Source organism: Pyrgilauda ruficollis, unplaced genomic scaffold (genome assembly GCF_017590135.1).
Source record: "Pyrgilauda ruficollis isolate IOZ18807 unplaced genomic scaffold, ASM1759013v1 scaffold94, whole genome shotgun sequence".
In the NCBI taxonomy this organism is placed as follows: Eukaryota; Metazoa; Chordata; class Aves; order Passeriformes; family Passeridae; genus Pyrgilauda; species Pyrgilauda ruficollis.
Genome location: NW_024531488.1, coordinates 294869 through 319142, shown reverse-complemented (window position 1 = coordinate 319142; position 24274 = coordinate 294869). Strand labels below are relative to the sequence as shown.

The 24274-nt window shown below is 38.6% G+C and overlaps 1 protein-coding gene across 2 annotated transcripts in view; it reads right to left on the bottom strand.

Annotated features, from left to right (window-relative positions):
* Window positions 1-962: 962 nt before the first annotated feature.
* RORB (RAR related orphan receptor B) overlaps window positions 963-24274 on the bottom strand; it is a 125872-nt gene continuing 102560 nt past the window's right edge. Inside the window, exons 5-10 of one of the 2 annotated variants that reach the window (XM_041489450.1) lie at window positions 10872-10993; window positions 9457-9589; window positions 7161-7268; window positions 5946-6056; window positions 1917-2029; window positions 963-1453 (exon numbers count right to left, since the gene is read on the bottom strand). In XM_041489450.1, the coding sequence (XP_041345384.1) occupies window positions 1298-1453; window positions 1917-2029; window positions 5946-6056; window positions 7161-7268; window positions 9457-9589; window positions 10872-10993 (743 nt within the window). In that variant the 3' untranslated portion in view covers window positions 963-1297. The remainder of the gene's footprint in view (window positions 1454-1916; window positions 2030-5945; window positions 6057-7160; window positions 7269-9456; window positions 9590-10871; window positions 10994-24274) is intronic. The other variant, XM_041489449.1, reaches the window with a different exon arrangement.

Genomic DNA, 24274 nt, shown 5'->3' with positions numbered 1-24274 from the left:
CATATCTGCATGTGTTTAAAACATACACAGATGTATGAGTGTAATGGAAACCATCAGTCCCATCTAGATGATGACTGTCAGAAACAGTGACAATTATACTGTTGTCTGTAGTAACCACGGACTTCACTCACTTCTTACTTCCTCCTTCCCTCCTTTCCTTCCTCTTCAGAGATACATTTTAGGATTGCCATGGTTTTCACTGAGCTTACTACCTATCTTTCTAATGAGTTCAGCAAAAACAAACCAAAACTTGAAGCTACTTTTCAAAGCAGTATATATAAAACAAAATCATGTATGAAATCACAAAAATGTACATATGGGATTGTCTACATTTTTACTCAATGTTTCAGATACTTTACTGAGATCAGGTCCTACTATGTTCACTTTTATATACGTTCCATCCCTGTAACAGTGAGAAAATTTAAAAAAAAAAATCCTATTCCTCTTTTCACTAAAACCATCCAGACAAGGCTTTTGTACCATTGATACATTCCTGATGTTTGATTTACACACAGCACACATGCACTACATTACACAAATCTCAGAAGTGATCCTGTCATTACACATTGGCAGCTGACAATTTGGCAAAGCAAATCTTGATTGCCCAGAGTAAATCTAATACATTACTTGGAGAGTATGAAATACATGACGGCTGGGTTGAGCATCCTTTAAATGTAGGCATGTTATTTTAAGTTACAGCATGTATGCAGATAATGCATACATACGTATATACATACATACACTCATATATGCATATATATGTGAGTGTGTGTGTCTTCCATATATGCACCATAATTTCCAGGACAGCTACAAATTTCCACATGCATTAAACTATCTAAAAACATAGAACTAGGCAGTCTAATAAGTGGAATTTTCTTAAATTATATTTTAACAATAAACAGCAAGAGTAATACTGCAAAGTACTGCTCTATTATCATGTTTATCTACAATAAAATTCTAGGAACAGTTGTCTCCCAAAACATCCCCCAATAAAAGTAAATTAAAAAAAAAAAGGTAACACCCAGTGTCCTATATTTGTATATTCATTGTCAGTTCAAAAATTAAAAAAAAAAAAAAAAAAAAAAAAAAAAAAGAAAACAAAAGAGAGAAAAGACATCCCCACTCAGAGTTGCATATTTACATTCTTCAAACTGTAGCGGTGAAAAATAATTCTATTAAGTGCAGGACATTCCTAGTGTTGCAGTAGTGACATTTTTAATAATTTCTTCATGAAAACATTTCTCTTTGTCTTACTAGTGATGCATTCCATGACTACGTGAAAATTCTATTATCCCCTTCACTTGCAGCCAGTGGTTGAGTCTGGATTGAAAAGCTCCTTGTATAATGGAGGAAACAGTGTGTTCACTATGTCTGGATGAGATTGCTTAAATACCTGCAGTTTCTCTCCGTGCAAGTTGCAAAGTGCAGTAATCGTTGGTATCTTGGCTATTAACTGTAAGACATTGAAACAGAACAAAGGAAGAAGGTGGAAGCATATTTTGTATAAATTACACTTTCCAAAACAAACTATGTTAGCTTTTTGCTGAGTATCTGAAAGCGATACTCTAAGCTCCATCAAAACCCACCCACAGGACTAGATATTGTTCTTACTGTGAGAGCCTAGAAACAGCTGCCCCCAAAGTTTTAGGCAAGGGCATCTAACAAGGAACAGTCTCAACGAGCACATTTTTAAGAGAGTCACATTCTTTAACGGGTATGAATTAAAATTATTGGTATACTGAACAAAAAATGGAGTAAGAGGCAACAGGGACAAGAGTCAGACAAGCCTATACACATGGCAGAAACACAGTGCATTTCTTTTAGCTTACATTAATGCGGCAATACATACAGAAATGGCTGCAGAAAGAGAGGAGTCATGCTTGAGGACTGCTTGGTATTTTGTTTAAAAAACTTACCTTTGTCAATGTCTCCTCGTCGAGGTGGTTCTTCTGAATAACATGTTGAAGTGCAAAGTAAATCTTTTCCTGAAGCTTTTGGACCTTCCTTGGCTCTATTAACCAGGCTCGATCTGAGAAAAGGGAAAACAAAAGTTAAAGAAAGTTAAAGATGTGCATTCTCATGGTGCACACAGGGTACTGTGCTGGCAAATATCCACAGGAATTGTAAATCTCATGAGGGAGGACTGCATCGTAATTAAAGACATGGTTTCAGAGGTAAAATGTCTTAACCCATTAAAGGATCACCTGAGCACTTAATTAACACATACAAAACATACAGGAACACAGTGTTGGCTCTGCATCTATTTGTTCAAAACAGGATGCTAGGCATAAAGATAGGAACAGAAATGAAACATGGCTCAACATTTTATTATTCTCTATTGGTACAGTCAGTGTTCTAATTTCATACTGGCTAGGTGATAAACATGTCATGTTATCTCAATGTCTTGATACATAAATAATAAACTTGCTGATCAAAATAGTTCTTTGAAAATAAGATAATTATTCAAACATTAATATATCTCATTAATTACTAGGCTAATATTGTGAGAAAAAATATATTCTAAATAAAAATAAAAGGCTTCCTTCAATAGAATTTTTTCAATAATTCAAAAGAATTGCAAAGTGCAAGTTCCTCATTATTTAAAAATGTTCTCTTCTTAAACAACCCAAAATACAAGATAATCTGGAAGAATAACAGCAACACCGCTGTTTTAAAACCCATATGGTTCTACTGGACTCAAATCCCACTCGCAGGAGGCTGTCCTTACGATCTGTATTTTCACAAGCCATAGGTTCTGGAGAAAACACACAGAAAGAGAAGCAGCAGACCCCAAGACAATCCAAACCCATTCATGCTTGCAGCATCACTGAACCTTCTGTTTTCCTACAATGCAAACTATTTTATTCTCCCTCAATCCAGACCAATTCTTGGGTATAGATTTTAGCTTTTGTTACGGGAAATAGGAAAAATTCTTTCATCACAGGCATGAATCTTCATGTACAAATTGAAAAATTCAGGAAACACCCCTTTCACTTTTCTTTCGCACACTACCCATCATTAAATAAGTCACACAAATGAATTTAGTTAACCACTTCAATGAACACACATGCCACACAGGCTGGAACTGAGCAACATCTCATCCTAGGAGTAGAACAATTCTGCCATTTGTCTGACTGTCCCTGGGGAGGGATATACGGAAAAGAGTTGGTTGTCAAGTACTGTGAAAAGGAAAAAACCAAACCCCAGCTACTTAACAGATGATCAGGAAAAGAAAACTGTATTTTGTAAACATTAGAGAACTGTGTTCCCTGAAAGTAAGCCAATGGATCTTGTGCCATCAGTGGCCATAGAAATAGAATTAGCTGAGAACACATGCACTTTCTACACAATAAGCACACAATCATGATTAGACTTCACAGGTTAGGTGCCAAACTTTATGCTATTGCAAAACCTGGTCTTTAAATAGTGTTAAATTAATGCCTATTGTGGCAGACTGGAGCTAGAAATATTTACCATAGAGACCAATCCCTAAAGGTTTACCTTTCTTCTCAAGAATAAGGTTAAAAATAGACAGAGGTGGTTGAAAGACAGGTTCATCACTCACCTGTCATGAAGCATGCTGTATATTACACAAGAGTTCTTGAATTCATGACAAGAGCTAGTTAAACCTTTTTAATGGATGCTAAGTTTATCTCCCAAAATGCGTTTCCTGCCACCTGAACACCATCTGTAAATTTGGCTGGAATTTCAGAGGTAACTCTAGCTATATTCACAGAAGTGCAGCAAAAAGTCAGTAGATCAGTGACCACCTTTAAAGGACATAAGAAGCAGCGATTTAATAGTGTACTTTTTCTCCTGGGTTTTGAACTTGTCCATCTTCAAAGAGTATGCTGTCCACTAGACTAGAGAACAGTGTAGGAAAGAAGATGAGAGACAGCTCAGAAACAGACAAGATCTGCTTTTGCCAAAAGGAAGATGGGAAGAAGGAAAATGCCAAATCAAAGTCTCAGGAGAGGGACTGGCACAAGTGAGCAGCCATGTTCCTGCCTTACCACATGCCTCTTTTGTATGTTTAAAGGTGGAGATGCCTCTGCAGCCCTTACTGGATTTGTACAACATTTCAGCTTTTGAAATCACAAATCAAGCTAGAGAATCACCTTCAAGCAGTGTGGTTATGTTCATCGTGAAATGGAAAATCTGGATTTGTGCTCTGAATTAGATGGAAAATGGATGAGACAATGTCCTTTGCAAGACTTGCAAAACTACTGATGGATGTTACTTATGGATGCCCTTCTCAGGTGCCCTTATTCCCAGTGGACTGCTCTGGTTTCTGTAAGGGGCCTAAACACAGAGATGAAGGCTGCAAGAACTACCTTTCAGGTGGTGACTTCAGAAAAGAAACCTGAATAAGAGTACTTCCTATGCAGAATCCTTGTACGCTTGTATTAGTTAATAAAAGGACTGGTGCAGGAACTTCTGTGAAGCAGTGCTTTATTTTTAAATTTGTTCCCATGATGAAACTCTTTATTGTGAAGGAACCAGAACATCAAGTGTGGAAGGAAATATTTATTTCTCTATTGTTTATGGAAGAAAGATTGCTTTCACTCATGCACATGCTCCTGCAGCCCATAATTTCCTTCTTGCTGCGTCTTAGGACTAGTTACACATGCTCACACACTACAGTCTGCATACACCAAACACTTTTGTTCGATTTAATTTTATTTATTTTTTTTTAGCTAAAGCAATAGGAGATGTTGCATGTATCCTCTGGCTTGCAAACTAAAGGGACATATGCAGAACTGCAGAAATTAATCAGAATTTTGATTCCACCTAATTTTTCTAACAGCTAGCACCCTCTGCCACCCACCCAGCTTTGATCTTTTCAGACTGAGAGAGTAATGATGGGCAGAGACCCATCGGAACATTGCTGTCCCAGAGAAAGTCAGGACATCTCGGGGGGTAGTGCAGAGGCAGCTCTCACACCTACACACAGCGGGGACACCTTTGAGGTGGAAATCGTCAGTGTTTGGAGGGTTGTAGGTGCAATATTTTGGTGTAATCCTATGAAGAGTCACTGGCTCAACTATTTCACTTCTGAGCAGACAGTGGCAAGAACTGTTCAAACTGAAAAAAAAAGGAGTAAAGTCCTTTCAGTAGGTGTTGTTAATGATGAGAAGAATATGTTGACACCATCTGTGATAGTCTAATTCTGACTAAAATAATCTCAAACACAGATGTGCAAAAGCGCAAGGTGACCTAGAAGTCTTCAGCAGAAAAAGTTTGAAAAATCATGATGTGTTTTTTTTTTTTTTTTTGTAAGGCTATTTAAGAGGTTAGCCTTAGATGAAAATGTGTGTCTACATTCTCTGAGGCATATTTAAAAATCACATACTAAACTGTGAGCTTGTATACTAGATCCACCTTCTGAGTCAACTTAAATCACAAAACAGACCTCCTCTGTGGTCAGCCAGCCATCACTCCCTTAAATGCATACTTGCCTATGTAGAGTTATGATATATGAATACATGAAAAAGAGCATGTTGCACTTCTAATCACTACCTCTCACCTGGAACTAAGTTCAGACAGGACTGCTAACCAATGTTTACTGTTTGCATTCTCATTCCCAAGAAAAGAGCCCGTCACAGTTATGGACTATATAACCTACTCAGGGTGGTGATTTTTTGCTCCCTGAAAAAGCTAAGAGAAATATGCACCTCTTGAGTAACACGCTTCTTTTCACATGGCCTGGAGGAAGGCCAGCCTGCATTTCTTGTCTGTACAATCCTGCTCCATGTTTGTTACACTTAGGATCTACCTCCAGTATATGTAATTCCTGATGCTATATTTGCATAATTCAGGCATTCTTCCACTACCTAATATGTTGCTTAACATTATTTGATGCAGCTTAAACAGCTATTTAAGTATGTAGAAATAGAGGTGAATAAAGAGAGAAAAAAAAATCAGTGTTTGGAATGAAAAATTACCTGGTGATATCAGAACAGCAGACGAAAACAAGGCAATCTCCTCCTCAGTCAGCTGTAAGGAACATAAATTCTTTGCAAAGTCAAATGCTTCATTTACCAGATCATCAGAACCTGCAGACCAAAGAGAACAAAACCAATGCTAGAAATCAGCTTTTCAACCTGCAGGGATTGTTTTGGTGTCAGAAAAAGTTGTTCCTGAATTTCTGTACTGTTAAAGCAAGTGCTTTTTATTAACTACTCACATTCCACTGAACCTGAAAATGGCATTAAAATGTACACTGAAGCAAAAAAAAAAAAACCAAACCAAGAATTAGGATGAAGGACAAAAATTGCACAGATATCTTAGAAGAGAGTACTCTTTTCCCTTGCTCTGAGGCAAAAATTGGTATTTCTAAACAGGTATGAAACCTAAGGAGGAGGAAAGACCAACCTAAATAATATTAATATATAATTTCACTAACAGTACAAATGTTTATGAAAATTTGCAAAAGTATCATAAAGGTAAAAATAAATCAACCAATACATATTCATAGATGCTTTAAACTTGTAAACTAGTGGTATGTTTATGATACACACAAAGAAAAAAATATATATGATAAATATAGACATTTGAAGGCAGCATCTCTCTTCGAGTTTGGTCCTGTACCAATTTCTGATAATATCAGTCTGATGGATGCACAAAACACAAACATTTCACTATGAACATTTCAGGTAGCACTAAATATCATGTTGAGAAACCAAGTAATTTTTTCAGTACATGAATCTAAATGAGTTTACTTAAAAGTTTTAGGCAGAACCGTATTTTCAGCAAGTTGTACCAGCTCATTATTTTAGTCTCCTCATTCCTGGGGTTAAAATTGCCTTCTGCAGGACACCATTAGTGGGAGGGATTTGAAACATCAAGCGTAACTGAACAGTAAAGATAAACAGCTTGGCTCCTGCCATAAACACATGACTCATCAAAACTTCAGAAGGCACGAAATCTATTTGGAAAAACCTCCTTGCTGTTCTTTTTTATTAGAGAAAAACACCTATCATTGCTAGCAGCTAATGGAGTCACCTTTTTTTTTCTTTTTCTGTTCCAACCTGGGCATTTGGAGACTTGGGCATTCAACATTTACTGGAGATTTCCACTGTGGATCACAACTCTCATAAAGACAAATTTCTTGCTATGTGGCTCATTGCAACTGGTTGAAAAAAAGAAGAGCAACATACCCAAAGCTTTAAACATTTGCATCCCTCCATACTTTCCTTCAAACAGAACAGTATTGTTAAGTGGGTTGAAGGCACGGCACATTCTCACCAAAACCACTTCCAAGCAGCCTAGCAGACAGAAAAAAGAGCAAAGGTACCAGGTATTATTGCCTAACATCAGAGCACAAAAATCTCAAAAAGATATTTATGAAGCCACCAGTCATTAGAAACACCAGAAGGGACAGACACCCTTTGAAGACATCTAGATTATACATCTATGAATGTGAGAAAAAATATTTCTGTCTGCTTTGAGTACAGGAAGGGGTAATTTCTGGTCCAGTCTAACCACCTTTTCTATAGGTTGACTTTTTCACCTTTTGCAGAATATTAGCAGCCTGAACTGAATCAGAAGTTAGATCTTGGACAAATAATTTCAGCTTGGAATACTTTATCCTGAAAAATAGGCATTTATTGAAACTCCTTTTTAATAGTTAAACTTTTTTTTTTAAATAGCAAAAAGTAGCTTCATTTGAGGCCCCATAAAAAAATGCCAGCTTGTTTTGGCTGGAGAGGGAGAACACCACAAAGCATTTTTAGAAAGAATGTACAAGTTGAAGCGCTGCCAAGAGCACCCTTAAAATAGGTTTTACTGCTTGTTTGTTTTTCTTTTTCTTTTTTACCGGTTGTTGAATAGAGAGAGAAACACTTCTTTTTTTTCACTCCTTATTTCCTAACTGCAAAAATATGCAGTCAGGAAAGTGGAAGGAAGAATTTTAAGATCCCTTAAATAAATCCAGATCTCCTGTAAGATGAACCCTGAATCTGAGGATACTTCTGCAGGCATGCTTTTGAGAGAAACATCCTCATTTTCTAACTCCTGGTCAGCATTAACAGCAGAAGAGAAAATAAAACCTGACATATTTTTATAAGCTATAGCTTAACAATGTTTCCAACAGTAGAAAACATATTTTTTTCCTGAAGGTGCAGTTGTGTTGTTAGCTTTGCCAGTCAAATGAAATTTCCTGGGGGCCCACTGGTATCTGCAGAATTTTCAAAATTAGTACGAGATGAAAAAAAAAAAAAGTTTTTGTGCTATAACTCCCTTTTTCTAGGAGGTTGCCTATGTGTTTCCTGTGTCTCTGTATCACTTCCCTTTGCAGCTGTTCCCATGATCAGAGCCCAGTCCCTTACCAAGACACAGCCATGGTGCTCATAACGCCAAGCTTGTGGGTTTGATTCCCCTATGGGTCACTTAAGAGCTGGACTCAATGATCCTTGTTGCGTCCCTTCCACCTCAGAATAGTCTGTGTTTCTGATTTTGCCACTGAGGTTAGCTCAGATGATTGGAGTATGGTGTTAATAATGCCAGGGTTGTGAGCTTGATCTCCATTTTGATCTCCAAAATCTGGCATCAATGACCCCTGTGGGTCCCTGTGGGACTCAGAATAGTCTGTGATTTCTGTGTATGGAGCGCTGAATCACACAGGTTTAGTGAAGAGATCTCTCTTCAAACAGAAGCACTTAAGTTTTAACAAGCTGCCTCACACAGCATCTTAGCTTTCACACATGGACAGAGGAAGAAACTGATATGACAGGGTAAATGTAGTTAATTATCAGGCGTGGTTCTTGTGGTTCACTTAGTCATGCCATTTTGTCCTTCTGGGCTTGGCAGTGCTACTGCACAGTCACGATAAATCTTGTCAGGATTCTTTTGGAGGACAGAAATTACTGAGTCCCTTGATATGAAAGGAAAGCCTTTTTCCCCTTGCCCTTATGCACACACATGCAAACATGGCATGCAGAGAGAGCATGGCTGGAGCACACTGCCGTAATCTGCTGTCATTTATTCTGAAACCAACTGGCACCAGCAGGAATTTTCCCTCCTGTGCATTGGCTGTAGAGTATTTCTGTAGTCTCATTAAAAAGATTAAAGATGACCACAGAGGCAGGCCCCAGTGAGCCTGCCTTCACTTCATTAATGACAAGTGGAGATTTTACAGGGTGGCAGATGACTGATTCAACCACCTCAATTTTCAGGCTCCTTCCACCACATGTCATGTTGGAGACTGCAGTTTTTGCAATGGTTGTGTGTGTGTGTGTGTGTGTACTTAATAACCACAACTGACTGTAAAAGGAAGGGGATCAGAAGGCAGTAACATCATCATGGTGGAAAAATACAGCAAGGTTAATGTACTTAATGCAACAGACAGAAATTAGGGCTCCTTCAAAATTAAAATGATTTGCAGGGAAAGACAGAAGAGCACATTTCTAGGGTGCTGGGTACTAAACTAGTCTCAAGCCTCTGGTGTTTACCCACCTGACTTAAGAAGGAGAATTTGGTCATTCTGGCAGAGCTCCATGAAGCCTGTTATGCGCTTTGCAAACTCCACCACATACTGGATAGCATGGGTGATCTGAATGGCACACTGCTGCCACAGAGCTTCTCTTGTCTTCCAGGAAAACACACATGGAAAAGCAAAGCGGTGAGCAAGCAGGTATATCAGTGCAATAAGTTCTTCAGGTGGCCTCGAAGACAGCAGCACTCCCCACACTCCACCCCATGCCCAGGCAGAGCTAGCAGCATCTCTTTTTCTCTAGGTACCCAACAGTTCTCCTTAGAAGGCTGTTTTCACAAGCCATGGCCCCACTCATCTGAACTCTGGCATTGCCCCTTCAAAGGAGCAGAATGCACTGCCCAGTGTTAAGATGTGGTTATGATGTTGGCTTTTGTGAAGGACAGACTAATAGTGGCACAAAAAATGTACACATTCCACAGCAGTCTTAGGCAAGAAGTGGAACAATGCTATTAATTTACTCAACAGAATATTTTTCCTAGTTTGAAACTTAAAATATATAATTGAAGTATCTGAATACAGATTACATAAAAATTTGGACTTCCTGATAATAATTTTCCTTGCACACACATGTGTGCAAATATAAACGGATGTTCCTGGTTTCATGCCACAGCTCTGCAAACTATGGTGTGTTTTTATTCCTGCTAATCCTGCATAGCCCCTCGGATTTCAAAGAACAAGCTGAAGTCTCTCCTGTGTCTTACAGGACCAGCTAACATGCCAACTGAAGTCTGACCGAAGACTGATCACTAATGAAGTCAGTGCAAGAGGCACAGAGATTTCTGCTGACAGAACTACATCTGAGGACGTGCCTGGGGAAGACAGACTGAGCTTGATCTGAGAATTGCAGGAGCAGAACAAAAATGTAGGGCAATGAGATAGTTTTTCCACCCAACATTAGAAAGCTTCAGTTTAAAAAGTACTTTCAGTTTGTCATTATCTGCTGTTGTAAGTGACAGGTAACAGTGTTGTAACAAACAGGTGTTTGTTATTCACATAAAAAGCAGATTTGTTTTCAAAATTATAAGGAAACAAGGTTATGTTGTCTAATTTTCTTAAAATCTTTACAACAGAGGATCCAATAATAATCACATTGAAGTTAACAGAATTTCTACATGAGGCTTAGATCTGTAACAACAAACACAGAAAACTGGATTCCATGACCATATCTAAGCTTTAACATTACAAAGACCCCAATATGCTGGAAAGCTGTTGCTTCTTTTTATGAAGTGTCACTCCTTTGCTTCCAGTAACCAATTCCCCAAAGACAGTGAAAAGTTTATTTTCACCTGTATGAATCTCAACAGTGTATTTTTGCCAAATAAATTACTCTGTTAACAATTTCGAGCAGAAGATAAAGCATATTACAGGATGGTACCTTGCTCTGGTAAACTTTTATTTCTTCATATGTGTGGGTCTGCCATGCTAGCTGATGTAATTCCTCCATTGTATATTGACATGTCTCCAAATGAGATTTAATGATATTCTGTGCAATTCGATCTGTGAAAAAGAGAATGAAAAATAAATTGCATGAAACAGTGAACAGTGATCTGCAACAGCAAAATGTTGACAACAATGAAGTTGTTGGAAAATGCACATTTAGGAAAATTAATCTTTTCTTTTCAATGCTACCTTTATCATTTGTTTTTAATTTGGAAGTTGATTATTGCAAAATGTTTCAATATTCAACCCAAAGCCAAATGATCTTGATAAACAGTGGATCTGCAGACGAAAATAACAATGATTTTTGTGAAACTATACAGAATCTTCATTCTGAAAGTGATTTAATATGTTTAAATAAATTTCATTTGGAGACCCTGTTTACCCAATCGCTTTTGTCTGCCCCAAACCTATGCAGTAACTGGTCGAATCTTCTAGCCTGCAGAAGAGAAGGAAGACTGCTGTTGATTACCAACCCAGCAGGGTACCTCTTCAGGTTTTAGGCCACAACCTCTGCATGAAGGCAGTATCTCCCCTCCTGCTGTGTGTAGGTGTTTGCTTTCATTCCTCATTGTCCATTTCTTTCTAGTTCTACTAAAAAGAACTAATCTGCTGAACTCACTGGTCAGCATGTTTCAAAGCTGCCAGGTCTCTCAAATTGACTGACTGCTTGCACTTGCCATCAACATTTGCATTACCTTGGTGTGACTCAAAAAAGAGTAAACAGGTCTCTTTTTTCTCAAGTTAATTTTAAGCTGCATCATTTTCTGATTGAATTTGATGAGCAAGAACATGGAGACTGGTTTTAGCAAGGGGTAAAAGCTAAAACTAGTATCCTGGGGTTTAGAAGGAGAGATGGAGGACATAAATCTCACACACAGCACTAAGCTACCTTAAAGTTTTTCTGAAAATGCAGCCTTAGAAACTACTTCACAACATGGAATGTAGGATACAAGCAGAAAAGAAAGCATTCAATGTTGCCCTGGAAACCCACTCAAACTATGAGTAAACTTCTTAGACAAGTATTTTAAAGCAGACCTTTGCCCTTAAAGCCACTTGAGTGGATTAAAAAAAAAATTCACAAAAACTTCCAGCATGAATTCATTAGCATTAGAAGCTGAAATGTTGTGATAAAACATGTTACTGAAAACTGATAATTTCCTATTTTGCAACTTTGGGACCTACACATCTAATGAAACTCATTGCTTCAGCCTGGAAACTTTGCTTAAGCCAAACAAAGGAACAATGTTGAAGCCACAGAAGTGAACTGAAGCACTTACAGCAGAACCAGCTTTGCACAGAAAACATTTGTCAAAAAAGGGAAAAGGACATTGAAAATGCATTAGCCAAACCTGAGCTTGGGAAATAGAAAGAACTAGGTATACCACTGTTCACTCGTTCAGCTCCTCAACAGTTTGCATAGAGTGTAGTTCCAAAATAAATCTGCTTCTTTGTCCAAATACTGACTGAACTTAGAAACACCAGCAAGAAGGGAAGCTGAAAAAAGAATGCAGAAGTGCATGCTCCCTGTAAACACTGCTAGAAGAGTGCTGTTTGAAGGACAGATGCCTGTGCTACTCACAGTTAATAAACTGAGACTCAGCAGAAAGGTGCTAAAGATAAAAAAGTTGTAGGTTAACATAGAAAAAATAAAACATGCTTAATTGAATTTGTGCAGGTACCCTTTTATAGATCAACATTATCTTTAGGCTTCCTAATGGAAGAATTGACTCCAGCCCATAGGTAACTAAGAATGCATATTAACAGAGTGATCTACTCACTGTTCTTTTATGGAAGGTTAGATGGAAGTCTTAACCTTTGATGGCAAGATGTTGCATTTTATAATAAAAATCTTGAAGATAAATGGACATTTCTCTTACAATAAATGTCTCACATAATTTCATATTACTGCACAACAGATTTCTAATCAGATAAAATGACCTGATGTCAACAATCTGAAAACACGACCTTTTGATTTCACTGAGTTCAAAATATATTCCATTAGCAGTTCTACACCACTGCAAAGATCCTCAGCTCCCCCTCCTTTTTCTTAGCATTTATGTATTTACCTGAGAAATGAAGAGCTGAGAAGCTCTGCAGGGCTTTCTAGGGATGGCATCCTGTGTTTTACCCCGTGCACCTTTTCCTTACACACTTATGCTTATGTTGAGCTGGCATTAAAACCAATTTAGATGTGCAAAGGCTCGGGGCAATTGCAGCAAGCAGTAGCTCTGAATGCTGACATCCAAAGAGGAATCAGGTGCAAGACAGACTTGAAACTCCTGTGCCGCAGGCTAGGCAAGGCTGAGTGTGTGACGGAAAGGGTACACTGGGTCTCTGAGGAGAAGGGAACTGCTCATTCAGCAGAGGAGGCTGCTTGCTTACATATTTTGCTGAAGTCCCTGGAAGGAGCTTTATGCAAATATAGCCTACAGCTGGGTGGCAGAGCTGACATGATGTAAAAAGTAAAAGAAGTATACACCCGTCTTGGCTTCTCAGATGGTCCAGGAACAGAAGATCCAGCACAGGCAGAGCAAAGAATGTCACTCTTAAGGGGTTCCACAGACCATGGCGTTTGTTTTTAACCCTGACATTGTCAGATTTTAGCATCTTTTTGCTAATGAAGTTGGAATTAGTGCACATCTTGGCAAATCCCAGGGAGAATGACATTCCTAAACCACAGGTAACAATATAAATGACATCTGATGTAAACCTGTCCTATCACAGGTACAGTCCTGTACACAAAATACATTAATTTCTGGGAGACCTGGCAGCTCTGAAATAAGCTGACCACCAAGTTCAACAAGTTAGTTCTTTAACAGAACTAGAAAGAAATGGACAATGGGGAAAGCAAGGGAACATCTATACACAACAGGAAGAAAAATACTGCCCTGATGCAGAGGCCCAAAACCTGTGGAGGTACCTTGCAGGGGTGATAATCTAATAAATAGCTATGCTCTCCAGGCTAGAAGAGTCCATTACAATTACTTCACATATCAAATCTTGACTTTCAGTAGATTTTGTTTTCAAAAATCTGGGGCCATAGATTTCAAGTGTCCCCTATCACTGGGTAACTTGCATGTACACAACTAGAAATCCTGTTTGGATGAACTCCAAGGACTACAAAAGACAACTCTGACCTTGTGACTTCAATGTGAACTGCATTTCTACTGAAATATTGTCAGCTCCCATTTTACGTAAGTTACAGCAGGTTTGCTGTATGAAAAGGAAAACAAAAGAGATTATTCTGGCCACATGGGTGTGAGAATCAGTCTGCAACATTTTATTTTCTAAGGACCAACTGCTCCAACTATTGAGTGAAAATTAATAACTCTAAAGGAGAGGATCCCCGAAACTGGATGACAGTACACCACCAGCCTGTAAATGGCAGGATTTGTGAAGCTTATCTATCTGCCACAGATGTAGACTAGGTGCTTTACTCCTCCCCTTTTGCCTATATACTGGGTTTATTACATTAGGGCTATTAGGGCTCCTCTATTGATCACTTAATACATGAAAATCACAGCATATCCTGGCAGATTTACTCTGTCTGAGAAACATGGTCCACAGAAAATAATGTTCCCAGTATCCAAACTCTGGTATACACTGGGATGTGGAAGCATTTGCATTAGGCATCTTGATCTATATTTGAGGTTTTCTTAGCACTGGTAACTTGAATTTTTTTCTTGAAAAGTGGACACTTTTTCTAAAAATACTCTGCTTCATTTAAAAAAAAAATCTAGAAAGAAGTATTTGCTTCCAGAGAGATAAAACCTACTAAATCAAGGAAACTGTCAATAATTGTAATCAACACTTTCAAAAACCAGAAGCGCTCAAATAAAACACATCATGGGGTGTCCACTTAGATTTCATTACTGTCCTGCATGTCTCTGACTGGTTTTCTATAATGGCCTACTCTTCTAGCTGTAGCCTCATTTGCTCTTAGAGGAGAAGGAAATCCAGATGGTGTTTGTCGGCATGGCTAGAGAGCAGCTGAGAGGTCAGGCTGGTCCCCACTCCACACAGCACAGGGTGTGATGCCCTTCCTGTAGCAGGGCCTGGTGAGGCCTTGAGAGGTGCCAGACCAATGGGTAGATAATTTAACTGGAATTTATAATACAGCAGTTAAAAACATAGAAAAGTTCTATGTATAGTAGGGGATGTCCAGAAGAAGCTGAAAATTGTACATCATGAAGCTGAAGAGGACCACGAGAGATCCATGCTGGAAAGAAATGTTTTTTACATTTGTCCTGGCCTACTTAAAACCGAAGACAGAATCAAGAGACTTGATTCTGTGAGATTGCCTAGCAAAGTAAGCTATGCAGTGAAGTTACTGCAACAAACCTGGATGCCTAGAGATGCATCAAACATCACCTGCCCCTTCCCCTGTGACCTTCCATCCCTAGTGTCTGGGTGGGTAACAGGCATCATGTATGTGCACGAGGTCTGCTCAGTTTCACTGCTCATCAGCCACTGTCTTCAGGGGGGAACATGGGACTGGGTTCCTCTTTTCCCTAAAGTTGTCTGTCTCCTTTGCCTACTGAGTAGTCACTTCTCCAAAACTTGTAGGAACTCAAGTGTCTGAGACTGCTGCTTCACTTCAGTGGAGCTGGAGAGTAGCTAAAGAATCACTGCACAGTCCTGACAGAAGGACTGGGGAGACAGAAAGACCATAAAAGTCCTATTTGATCAACAAAACAGGCCAAAAGCATATGCTGCAAGAGAAGAACAACAGCACATAAACTTGAGACTTTCTGTTTCCAGACTTGTTTGCTCTGGCAGGCTTCCCCCCCCACCCCCCCTCCCCCACAATGCCCTCCTTTTTCTCCTACTGTACTTTCTTATTTTAGATTTCAGGAGTTACCTCACAAAAGGCACTCTCCAAAGACTAAAATTGCTCAAACATTTATTGCATCGGTAGAGTAGGAATTGCTTAAATACAAGTACATAGAGAAAACTGAACACTGCAACCTAGATAGCAATCAAAATCAGCATATCACAGACCCACGGGGGTTCTGCCATCAGCTGATAAATCAGTACTGCCTTTTTCAGGCACTTTCTTGCAATATTCAGAGATCTCCAACTACAACAGTGAAGAAAAACTCCAACATGAGGTCCAGCACAATGCTGGTGGGGATGGATGTAATCCACGGAGCGCACACAACATTCACCAGCTGTGAATTTGGCCTGCTAAGTGGCTCCTTAGGCTCCTTAGTTCTTTCATTTGACTCTCTTTTCTCAGGAGACACTCTAGTTTTTCTCAGCAATCCCATCTTTTGCACAGGGAACTGAAAAACTTTGAAGTGTGCCTTCTAAAACACTGATAATCTTCTTCAATTAAAATGAATAACGAATCTTTAATTTGCCACTTACCCGTAGGATCCAGTTGGGTAGCTAAGAGCTTATCTCAGCTTATATCCTAAGTTGAGCTCTTGCAGGGATCCACTTTGAATTAATGCTGCAGTAACATCACAGCTTTGGCTGGCTGCTGTAAGCATACGTAACAAAACTCCAGCCAGGCATTCTAAATAAAATCTCTGTTCTAGGACCTAAAAACTTGCCAAGATAGCATTGGATCAACACTTTTTTTGTACGTTAATTCAAGAGTATTATGACTACAAAATGGAAATTTTTGAAAAATGAATAATTGAATTCAGATTATTCTTAAATTCTTTGAAAGTTGCAGAGACAGTGACACAGCTAATAACGTAAAAATACTTCTGTGGTTGCTGTAAAACATGAATAATAGGTCTCGGTTTTTTTATATGCACTAGATGAAAAGACTGATTTTTTTTTTCAGAAAAACAGGAACATTTTTTCCTGAAAGTGGTTGCAAATAGCTCATTCCAGTTTTCATCTGTCTGTGGCATTCTCAATGCCATAATGCAAGAAAGTATTTTCCTTTAAAAAACAAGCTAGTTTCATAACCCCTATTTGCTTAATAATTTGCAACACTACACAATATGCAGGCTAGAAAGACAGTACGAAACATAAAAACACTCATTTGAGACTAGAAGTGCTAGAATTTATTTCAGGAATAACCTTCCTTTATGGTTCGGTTATTGAATGCTTAACGTCACAAATGGAGTCCACAAAGAATAAAAATTATGTGTGTAAATTCTCTATTTTGTCTCTCTCCTTCAAAATAAATCAGTGCTTTGTTTGCCTTTCTAAAAAATACTAATAAATTAATAGAAATGACAATACAGTGGAATGAAGTCCTTATCTTAAGGAAACTAGGGGATGGACCCAGAATTCTGTTAGATCCTAGAGGATTTTTATAAATGCTTAATGGTCTCTACTTAGTAATACTTCTCCTGGGACTCAGCCAATTTAGCAAAAATTAGAAGACATTTAACTGGCAGCAAAATCACTAGCCAAGGAAATAGCTGGAGTTCAAATGAACTTTAAAGGTACAGTATAATTACCACAAATTTATTGAGATGAGCTATTTCTTAGCTTCTTCCAGCATAGGTTGCACAAATACAGCTTTATATGAAAATGTGACTCTTCTGAAACAAGAAAGTGGTTTTATTTTTTACAGTAAAGCATACATGACCTGAAGTGGACATTGTTCTCTATTAAACTGAGAAATATATATGTCTCGTAGGTTAAGAAGGAAGTGAGTTTTTTGGGAGGTTGTGGTCAAACCAATCAGTGCTTGGATTTGAATACTGGCACCTAGTTTGGCCACTGAAGGTACGGACTGCCTCTGAGAACACAGGGGTTAAAAGCAAGAACTCCCAGGAGAACTCTCGCTTGGTCCTGAGCCTTGGCAGAGGAGGGGGGTGAAGGCCTGGCAAGATGGAAGGGTGGAGGAGCCCTGAGAGGCATCGGGCCCCCACACCCCCTGGGAGAGAGAGAGAGACAGAGAGAGCCACCTGTGCTGCCTTGAGGTTTGATACTTCTAAGGGGTGGTGATAAATTGTGATGGGGTGGAAATCTAAGGTGTTATTTCATGCTGTGGAGGAAATGGGGGGAGGAGGAGCAATGTATTGGAGGGTTTTCATTCTTAGTTCTGTGTCTGTTCCTTTCCAGATGTTGTAGTAAATAAAGTTTTTTTCCTTTACTCCTAAGTTGGAGCCTGTTTTGCTCTGTTCCTGATCACATCTCACAGCAGCCACTAGGGAAAGTGTATTTTCATGGGGGCACTGGCATTGTGCCAGCCTCAAACCATGACAATATGGAATAACTAGAATATTATTGGTTTTAAAGCATGTTTGTGAGGGTTTGCCCTGCCATAGCCTGCAAAAAGCTGGGAGAGGTTAATATATCTTTTAGCACTTGTTTCACTGTCACAGTCCTCAAATTAGCTCTCTATAAAGATTTTAAGCAATCTATCAACAGAACCATGTTAAAAAGTAACAGCAAAACATTCTACAATGGTTCTATTTTCCTGTAGTGTGGCAAATGAGCTGGATGAAAGTGATGTTAGTGTATAGTGTCAGAAAGTGGAATAGCTTGTTTATCATAAACAATGACAGAATCTTCACTGATCAAAAGAAAAGCCATCCATGCAGTAAAAAAAGACAGGGCTCCACACCACAATATCTTGTATTAACTATTCCCATTTATGTGTGACTTTCATTCCTCGAAGATTACTGCACTATAAAAACCTGCATTCTGATAATCAGTTTTAGCATTTGTCTCTGAGTCCTGTGTCTTGTCATATTGAATTTTTCCACTATGGACATGTATGTTCTTCTCTCGTGCATTTCACTCAAATTCTTTCTCATATCTTTTTAGTCTTGTATAAAGGAATTGTTGCTGTTCTGTGAAATAAAGTATCAAAAGCTGAATGGCCTGATGAAAGACATCATTACCTATGAAGCTGGAAACAGCATCACAAAATGCAAAACAAGCAGAATTACCTTATTCTAAGGAATAAAGTGGGAAGTAGTGAAGTGCATGAAGTGTGATGAAAGCTAGCAGGCAGAAAGCTAGCACAGTGTGAAAAGCTGGACTATAGCCTGGAAAGGCAAACTTAGGATATTGCATGTGTACTGGGAAAGAAAAAAATTGTAAACCCAAACTTCTGATGCCTTCCTTGTGCCTTAGGATTAAGGAATGATCAACCAGTGCCGTCCAGCATGACAAAGAAATACAACAGGGACCCCAGGTTAAGCTCTCAGAAAGTACAAGCACCTGGTAATTATTGAGGCTGACTGCCCAGAAACACCAGACAAAAACAGTGATGGGAAAGTTGACACTAAATCCACAAAAGTGTTACACAGAGGAGGATGAAAGCAACAAGCAACCATTAATTCGAACCATAGCAATTCTGGCAGATAGCATGCCACTTCCATATACTGCAGTGACTCCTAAAGTGCCACTGAACCTCTCGATTCTCATCTGCAGTTTGCCTCTTTGTGGGCTGTGTGTGTGTCACAATCCCAGAAGACAACATACTTCTTTCACACATCCCAGCCCCTCAGTGTTCTGGCACCTGCTCCAGACTTATTTTTTTGAGCATTACTTGCAGAAAGCTGTCATCTCCTCTGCTACTGACATTGCTGGTCCAAAGCATATGGAACCAGCCAGAAGCGTGGTCTTACAACTGGCAGCAAAAGCATGCCTCAATACTTACCACACCATTGGGTTTACACTGATCCTCCTGTGTGATTTGTAATCTGACAACATTCACATCACAATGTTATTCCTGAAAAGACTGCCATGATATATGGCAATATATGGGATATATGATATGGTATTTTACATATTTTGACTGATACAAATGGTTGATTTCTAACAACTTTTTTTGGACTCTCAGCAGAATGAACGCATTTTGCCAAGTTTGGTCATGGAAGAAGACATTCTTGTCTTTGGAGAAAAGGAGTAATTTTATATACTTTAAAGGATTAGAAATTTGATCTCTTTAAAGCATCATATTATGATGCTTAAAAAATGTAGGATATAGGTAAGATTGTTTTTAATACCATTTTATGCATATTTTTAGCTCATTTGTAAAACAAGCTGAAGTTCTAAGTGTTGTCACATGAACTGAAAGGTGTACAGAATTGAAATATGAACATATTCTGATTGTCATCTTTAATTAGGTAATGATGGTAAGATACAGTGCCCTGACGGCATGTGCACAAAATGCACATTGCATTTTTAAATGCTCACTAGATGGCAACATTGCTTCTCTAAAATACAGCTGCCAGGATGTAGACAGCAGCCCTGTAAAATTTTGACTGTCACCTTGGTAGAAGGAATATTAAACCATGGCCTGGAAAAAGAAGCAGAAGAACATTACACAAGACTAAAAAACATCATTTCTGTTTCACTGTGGGGTGGGTGGTGGCTTTGTAAAGGGAACATAAACATAGATGCTATTGTCACCTTAGGTATGGGCTTTAATTAGTGAGATCACTGCATTTTGAATGTGGTTCGGAGTGTCCCTTGAAATAGCATCTAATTGACTAATACATGTTCAGTAGGCTATCTGTTAACACTTCATCGGGCACAGGGAACAAATCCTGGAGATGAAGAGTGTTAAAGAATGAGAAATGCTTATCACATGGAGAAGTGCTTTCAAAACCAAAGCACAGCGGACTTTTAAAGATATCAGTCTGATGCTGATATGTATTTATATATTGCATATCCAACATTGAGTCTTGTGGACATTCATGAAGAGTATAGACATAGAGGAATAAACTAAATTCTTAAGTTAATGAGGAGATTTCTGCTGAGATTTCAAATAGATCTTCAGCAGAGGACTTCAGAATGTTTACAAATAAAGATCTCCCGTCAAGAAGATATAGAAGATATACTCCTGCTTGTATAATGCAGCAATGGAAATTAAGTAACTTCACAGGGTGTAAACTGTTCACTGTGGTCTTGAGATGAATGTATTACTCCAGCTAAATTACAACTAAATTACAAATGCACAGAATGTCATTTGTGGTTAACAAGAGGACTTTTTTAAAACATACCTATCCTAAGCAAGTAAAAAAAAAAAAAATTGTTTTCCTCTACTATCACTTTTCAGTCTATGTGTCCAGGTCAAAAAAACTGTGCCTTACATTATAAGGCAGATGATGCCTCCTCCAAACCACATTAGGCATGTGTCTTAGGGAGTTATTGCCCACCCTAAGATACACATAGCAGGGCAGACTTAGAAGGATTGGGGAAAGGAAAGGTTAAACCAAAGCCCACCAGCCTTACTTTAATTTTGGTAGAAATGTAAGCTCTCCAAGCCATTGGGTACAAACAGGCCTGATGTTGAAGAAACGTCATGTAAATATATGTAAACAACACTTTCATCTATAATTATAAAGGCTGGGCTATGTGATCTCCTGTACACCCTAGAGGTGTCTTACTGACTACTTACATATACACAGCTACAGGGCACCCTTTAGTTTGGCTTACAGAATGCTTAACCAATCTGTTTTCTCCATAACAGTTGGCTAATAATATCATCTTGTCCTTAAGAAATCATAGGCTGGCAATCTCAACTGCAGTTAAAGCAGGGAAACTTTTCCATTAACTTTTACAGACCAAGATTGGAGGCACATATTTAGGGAGGAAAACACAATATTCAGCTCAGTGGCAAATAATATTATGCACATATATTTAAACAAGATAGTCTTTTAATTTCACCAAGTCTGAAAATAAGCTTTCACCAAGTCTGAAAATAAGCCTTTAATGCTTCCTAATTTAAAACCACACTTGGGAGCAAGCACTGCCATCAGGAACTGGAGCTCCCTTCTCACTTCAGAATTTTCCATCCACCAGCTGACCTCTGTGATTTGCTGTGTGAGGAGAAAGCCATTCTGCAAATGACCAAATTCTAGCTTTTGACGTGGCAAGCAGATTTCACCCTATGGTTTGAGCTCCCACTGCATCATTTCTGCCTCCCCAGATGTGTAGATGGCACAGTGGTCATGGAGAAAGAGGATGATGCTGCCAAGTCCCTGGCAGCATGAGTCCTTGGGATGTGGGTGTCTCCCACACTGGCAGCATCAGTGGCTGATAGAACAGACCTGGATCATGCCACCCATGAACAGAAGGGCAGGCAGTGACAGAGCCTGGCTAACTCACCTGGTCACTGCCAGATGGTCACCTCACCTATTTTGTGTTTTGCCCACCCAAATCTGTATCAAGTGTCCAACAAGATGCTTTGAGTTAACGACAAAAATACAGCCCTTTAAAGAAAAGGGATCTGAACTGGAAATGCACTTGATGGCAAGTTGAGGTTCTGCTCCTGTATGTGTATTTACGAGGTTTGGAGTGATGTCTTTGTGCTTTGAGGGATTTTTGTAACAGAAGTGGAATATTGATGAGGGCTGTGCCTAATGGGGAACTACCTGATTTTGTACAACTTGTCTATATCATAAGCTCTGACAGTTACATGAGAAATTTGTGACTGTATCTGAAAATGCTTTTTGCTACACTTAACCCTCTCTTCCATAGGAGGCATTCCCTATCCTGCTTCTAATAGGGATCAGATAATGTGCAGTTGTATCTAGGCCTACTTAACTAATTTTGAGAAATATAATAATACCAAGTACGTGAGACAGAGCCCTATATATCTTTAATCTGTCAGCATGTCTTTCTCCTACACCTATTTGCTAGCACAGTAGACAGATACCAGTAAGTATGCAATACAAGATAGGCTATATTTTCCTTGCCATTCCATTCTAATACTATGTGTCAAAACAGTTGCTATGTAAAAAATTTTGCATTTCAAAACTGTTCAATTGAACAATTTTCATTTCCACTACAAAGTGTTCTGTAGATGAATGCATGTTCGTGAAAAAGAACAATTTCACATTCAAATTAAAGCATAGAACTGTTGAAGATCAAAGTAGCTCTAACCATTTAGATTACTTTTTGGTGGAACTAGAAAATTAACATGTGAAGAAGAGCATGTAAATGATGTGTAAATTATGTCATAGAGTATCTTAGAAAATATTATTTTTTATAACTGAATCAAACCGACAGGGAAAGGAAGACTTGGTTTTTTCAGAGAACTTAGTGTTGGATAGCAAGCCAAATATAAATACTAAAGTAATATATGTAATTGCAGCAAGTATTTTAGTCAGGTGCAGGGACCATTATTAGGATTTGTTTTGCAAGCATTTAACATTTTCATAATAATCTGAAAGAGGAGTTTCATAGCATGCTAATTAAGTTAAGAGACAATTCTGAACTGAAGGAAGTCACAAAGCATCAATGAAGACTGAGACATAATGTGACAGGATTGAAAGAATTAGAAAAATATGAAAGAGAAAATGAGATTCAAACTTGGAAAAGTACAGTCAACTATATCTTAATTTAAAAATGCCCTACACAGGAGAGAAGTGAGTTTGAAACAAACAAAGCATTAACACCGAAGGAGTCAGTGAATTAGATTTTGATTGACATGTAATGCAGAAACTGCATAGACTATTTTTGTTCTGAGTGCTTGTGAAGAAGTCTGCTCCTTGGAGAGCTTACATAAATTTCCAGGAACCCAAGGATGAAAGAAGTTCCCACACATTCATTCATGAGGAAAAAAAATACAATGGTTGCACTCAAGATCAGGCAAGTGGCAGTTGAGGTTGTGCTTATATACATACATTTATTTGAAGAGTGTAAGGATCAGAAACAAGCTAGGACTGGAAATTTCTACCTGGTAGAAAATCATCAGTGCAGAAAAGAACTATCATGATCTGGGATACTTAGTGTTTTGCTAGATCACTAGACATGGTGGTACAAAGAAATTTCTATCAGCCTCAAGGATCAATGCAGCATAGCTTTTCTACCTCCTATATATTCTTCATGATTTCATCTCACAGTTAAAAGCAGTAAAACCTATTTAGCATAAGTTGAGTTTATTCCTAAATGTCACTGTAGTGAGATGCAATCCTGCAGTGAAATTTAAGCACACTGTAATACGAAAAAAGCATAACCCAGGACTGCAAGACTGCAGCTCTACAGATGGTCCAACAATCCGCTGCAGCATTAAGAGACATTTTCTACTTCTTTTTAAACACTGAAAATATCATTTGCCTGCACTAATCCAAATATTTTATGGTGCATCTCTTCCAGTTGTCAGCTGATTTGTTATACTACATTATCTCTCACTGTCTCCCTTACTCACTGTCTTGCTCTGCTGTAGGTGCCACAAATGACAGACAGCAGTACTTGTGTAAAATCATAGCAATTTAGGAGCCATAGTTTCAATTTCAAAAGGAAAAGAGGTAAATGCATTTTGCTGTCAGCTCAGAGACAGGCCATTTGCTTGTAGCACTCCCTCTGCTCTGGGTTTTTCCCTGCTTTGTGTGCTTCAGAAGAGGATGAAAAACTTGGAAATGTGGGGTGGATTTAGGGCAGGCTGTTTTAGAGCTAGGAGGG